This window comes from Trachurus japonicus, chromosome 15 (genome assembly GCF_045865225.1).
Source record: "Trachurus japonicus isolate A0001 chromosome 15, Traja_1.0".
NCBI lineage: Eukaryota > Metazoa > Chordata > Actinopteri > Carangiformes > Carangidae > Trachurus > Trachurus japonicus.
The window spans coordinates 7,964,150-7,968,941 of NC_140921.1; the positions used below are offsets into that span (position 1 = coordinate 7,964,150).

Consider the following 4,792-nt stretch of genomic DNA (forward strand, 5'->3'; position numbering starts at 1 on the left):
TCTATCTATCTATCTAGGCTATCTATCTAGGCTATCTATCTATCTATCTATCTATCTATCTATCTATCTATCTATCTATCTATCTATCTATCTATCTATCTATCTATCTATCTATCTATCTATCTATCTAAAAGTACAATATTATAATATCATACAGAGAAATAATACAATATAGGCCTAAATAAAATCTAAAATCCTGAGTTTGTTCTCCACGTCATTCATTGCGTTGCGTTCAAATGCCAATGTTTTTTTTTTTGTATTTTCCTTTTTTATTTTGAATTGACCCCTGCAGCCTTCCGTACAGGAAGCTGCTGTTTTGTTGACATTTTTTCTCCTCTCTCTCGTCCCCGTCCATCAGCTGACTGTCCTGTCTGTTTCCAAGTTTAGCTGCACAGCTCAGCTCAGCACAAACAAACAAACCCTCGTCATGACATTAACTCTCCTCCGACACAAACCACGGACACTTGACACATCTTCAGAGAAGCGGCAGCTCGAGATGAAGCTCGCCCTCTGAGCGGCTGCGCTTCCGTTAGCCAGCTACAGGCTAGTTAGCTCGGAGGCTAAAGTTAGCCGCTGTAAGGAGAGACGATGGAGGGGATTCTGTACAAATGGACGAATTACATGACAGGTGAGTGGACCGTGTGTGTGACTGACACCTGTCTGATCATGTTGTCTTAACGTGCAGCCGTAGACACCGCGACTTGGACGGTGACTGACGGTGTTTGAGTCAGTTAGCAAACAGGTAGCATGTTAAAACTTACCCGTTTTTTTTTTAACCGTTGGTAACTAACGTTGCTAACAATCTAACATTAACACCAACGGAATTTAATGTGATTAAGGCGAGACACTACAGTCAAAAACATTGTGAGATTTTGGGCTATTTTTGCTTCATTGACACGTCCTATTTCAGACTAGAGGAAAGAAATGGTAGAAAATACACATTACAGTAAAGGTGTTTTACAATATTTCTCCTAAATTCACCAAAAGTGTTGTCTGACCCATGTCATGTCCGGTATCATTGTAAATTAACTTAATTATTAAGTTAAGTTAAAGGACTCTCTCTCATGAACAATGATGTAGGCTCCAAAAATGTGTAATTTTTTCCTTTATATCAGCAACAGATTATAGTTGTCATGACAATAAGTTAATGAACCTATGCTGATTTGGCATCGAAAAGCTACTTAATGTAGGAAAAATTCCATTACAACAGTCTAAAAAATGCTCATAATATGTAAAACTCTTACCAGAAATACAGTATTAAAGTATTAGCCTATTTGGTTGCAAAAACCCATTGTTTATTTTCTTACACAACTGTAGGAGTTTTTCAGTGAATTAATTCGCAAATTACATGAACTGACTTTGTTTGACTGTGCACAAGTTTTAGGAGAAATGCTCTATGTTCACAGCTGTGGTAGATTTTTGTCACATTTAGGGGAAATAAAGGAAGTTAAATGATGTGATAGAAGGGTTTTTTGGCAGGAAACCACTTCTTCATAATGTTACATGCTGACTTACAGAAAACCACTTCATTATAAAACCTTAACTCAGCTATTACGTAAATATTTGAAAAGAGAAAATACCTAGTAATTGATATATTATTATTAGATGTTACATAATTAGGTTGTTAGTGTCAGCAGTGGTTTACTGTTGCAGCAGGTCAAGGTTGAGCTTGATTTATCTACTTTATATAGAGTTGGATGGAAAGTTTGGACAGGTAACTGACTTGTAATTTAATCTCTAAAACATTTCAGAAATGTAGAGCACAGATAAGAAATAAAGAATAACAGTGCTCCAAAAACACTCTGAATGGTTTTTATTGTTTTATAATATTGGATGCAGCTGTAAGTAAAAAAAAAAAAAAAAAACATATTTACCTCTGAAATGTGACAGAGCAGAAATATAAATATCACACAAATAACTGCCCAATTGTAAACGTACTTAGTGTCAGAGTCACATGCACGACAGTCAGTAGAAACAGAAGTGGCATCTGACCTGAGCGATGGCAGCGCAGCAGCACGTCTATAAATAATAGAGGAAGAGAACAGAGTTTACTCCACTTATAACTGTAACGCTCCCACTGTGTCTGCTCTGTCAGAGCTGAGTCATGAGACCGCTCCGCTTTATGTGGAGTGACAGTTTCCCAACTTTTATTGCTGCTTAGCTGAGAAACTTTAATCTGCTGCGTCACATGACGTCCTGTTCCAAACTAACACCTCTGCACCAAATCTGAATTAAAGGGGTAATTAAAAAAGCAAAAAACAAAAGTGCATTTACATCCTTTTAAAGAGGAACTATGCAGGATTTTTTTTACCTTAACTCTGCTATATTACATTTTTACCTTAATTAAACAGCTTCAGAGTATACACAAATATACACATGGAAACATCTTATATGATAAATAAATAACATTATCCACCGCTCCATGGATTGATTTATTGCCGGCTTCGTTGAAAACAAATGCACATGTGCGAGAGAAAGATTAGCAAAACAACGGGAAAGAGAAAGTACTTTTCTGTGTTCTTTTTTATTAATTTTGCACTTCCTCTGATGTAAAATGTTTGTTTTCCCGTCCTCAGGTTGGCAGCCGCGCTGGTTCGTCCTGGAGAACGGAGTCATCTCTTACTACGACAGCGAGGACGACGTCGGCAAAGGAAGCAAAGGATCCATCAAGATGTCCGTGTGTGACATTAAAGGTGAGACTGCTGTTTTTATAAAAAGATAAAAATAAATCATTCACCGCTCTAAGTGTAAACACATCCGTCAAACCGTCTGCTTTACGTTTTCAGTTCACCCGACGGATCTCACTCGTCTGGAGCTGATAATCCCCGGCGAGCAGCATTTCTACGTGCGGGCAGTGAACGCAGCAGAGAGACAGCGGTGGCTCGTGGCTTTGGGCTCGTCCAAAGCAGGAACACTGGACAATCACAACCACAGAGGTTCACACTGTTTGTTTGTTTATTTCAGTTGGGAAATCACCTGTAAACACACAAACACACACACAGAACCAGCTTTTCATCAAAAACCAAAAAGGATTTTCTTTTTTTTTTAAAGCTTCACTCTGTGGTGACATTATCTGGGGTAAAATATTTTCTTTTAAACACAGTGTGCGTCATTTTATAAAGCAGAAGCTTGTTCTTCTTTCTTACTTGTGCAGAGAAAGTAGTGATTTTAATCTAATTTTGACGATCATAACAGCAGAAATAGCGAGGCTAAGGAGCGGTGGCACGTTGCACATCGTGTTTAAACTCTATAATGATGATGACTTTTTATTCCTCACGGGAAATAAAAACTCCTGACCACTTAAGATTTCGAGAGATAAACATGTTTATTGTCGGACATTTTAACATGAGAGTCTATGGAGATGAAGTAGATGAAACTCTGTAGATACACAGAGCCACAGTGGAGAATAAGTCAGAGAATTTAAAGGTGAGTTTTAGCTTAAACTTGTGAAGTCGCATGAATCCTGCTGCTTTTCTTTCATTCTTTGAGCCATAAAAAAAAGATTAAATCACATTTTACGTGGTGTTAAAATATGTTGAACGCTGCAGAAGCTTCAATAATTCGACTCAGTGTGAAGTCAAAGTTTAAAAAGTTTAATTCAACATCATTTTCTTTGTCCAGGTCCAGACTGTCTGAAGACGAAGATGTCAGAGCTCCGTCTGTACTGCGACCTCCTCGTCCAGCAGGTGCAAACCATCCAATCACAGCACAGCGCTGACACAGAGACCACGCCCACTTCCGAGGTAACAAAAAACAACTCTGTGTTTAAATTTTTAAAAAATCATAAGGTTTTACAGCAGAGTCATGTATATGTGTGCGTATTTATATGTCATGTACTGTTAAACTGTAATGGTTAGACCATTTATTGATCAATCAATTGGTAGATTTTCTTTTTTTCGAACAAACTTGTTACAAACATGTAGGAGGGAAATTCATATCTGCTCATGTCCCAGTACAATAAGAAATTATATTACCGGTATATAAATAGAAATGACAGCAATAGTAAATAAGTAATCATTTTTTAATAATTGAATCAGTCATGGACTTTCTGGCCCTGTTGCAGCTATACACATAATCATTATTATTAATTACTCTGTCTCTCTTCAGGCGTCTCTCCTCAGTGCCACATGTGCCACCTTCATCAGGACGTTGGAGGAGTGTATGACCCTGGCCAACCAGAGTTTGACCCCTGACCTCCGACCCCCTGAACGAGTAATCAACACTTTCTCTGCTAAATTCAAATATATTAAGTCAATAACAACAGTAAAAGAAGAAAAGTATCTTGTTAAAGCAGAAGTAAGCGATCCGGTCGTTTTCGCTAATGCTGCGTTCCAGGCAGGCTTTTGAAATCGTAAATTACAGCTTCAAGTCACAACTTACGACTTTGTAGCGTTTCAGGCAACCCACTCGTGTTTTTCCGACCTGTTTTACCGGTGAAAGTCACTATAACGGCCACTCGTAACTTCCGACCGGTGAACTCGTACCAGATCGAACTGGTACCACTTCACGGTCGGAAAAATACGAGTTTCCTTGAACGCACCATAACAGTCCTCGTCCCTACGTCGCCACATTCACGGCGTTCCTTGGCTGCACACACAGCCCTGCATGCCGTTCTCTCTCCTCATTGGATAAAAACTGTAGGATACGATAAATGTTTTCTCTTCGGCTCAGAGCAGAGCAGAGTGACTGAGAGATCCGTGTTTCAGTCCAAACACTCTATGTAAGTGATTGCTGTCGGAAGATATAACTATTTAAGACTTATATTAACACAAATATATCACTTACTTCTGCT

General features: G+C 38.6%; 1 protein-coding gene across 1 annotated transcript in view; it reads left to right on the forward strand.

The window, feature by feature from the left end:
- Window positions 1–305: 305 nt before the first annotated feature.
- Window positions 306–4,792, forward strand: part of LOC146973135 (pleckstrin homology domain-containing family A member 3-like) — a 15,174-nt gene continuing 10,687 nt past the window's right edge. The window contains exons 1-5 of the mRNA XM_085799405.1: window positions 306–628; window positions 2,577–2,693; window positions 2,787–2,936; window positions 3,622–3,743; window positions 4,108–4,212. Of these exons, the coding sequence (XP_085655531.1) occupies window positions 589–628; window positions 2,577–2,693; window positions 2,787–2,936; window positions 3,622–3,743; window positions 4,108–4,212 (534 nt within the window). The 5' untranslated portion in view covers window positions 306–588. The remainder of the gene's footprint in view (window positions 629–2,576; window positions 2,694–2,786; window positions 2,937–3,621; window positions 3,744–4,107; window positions 4,213–4,792) is intronic.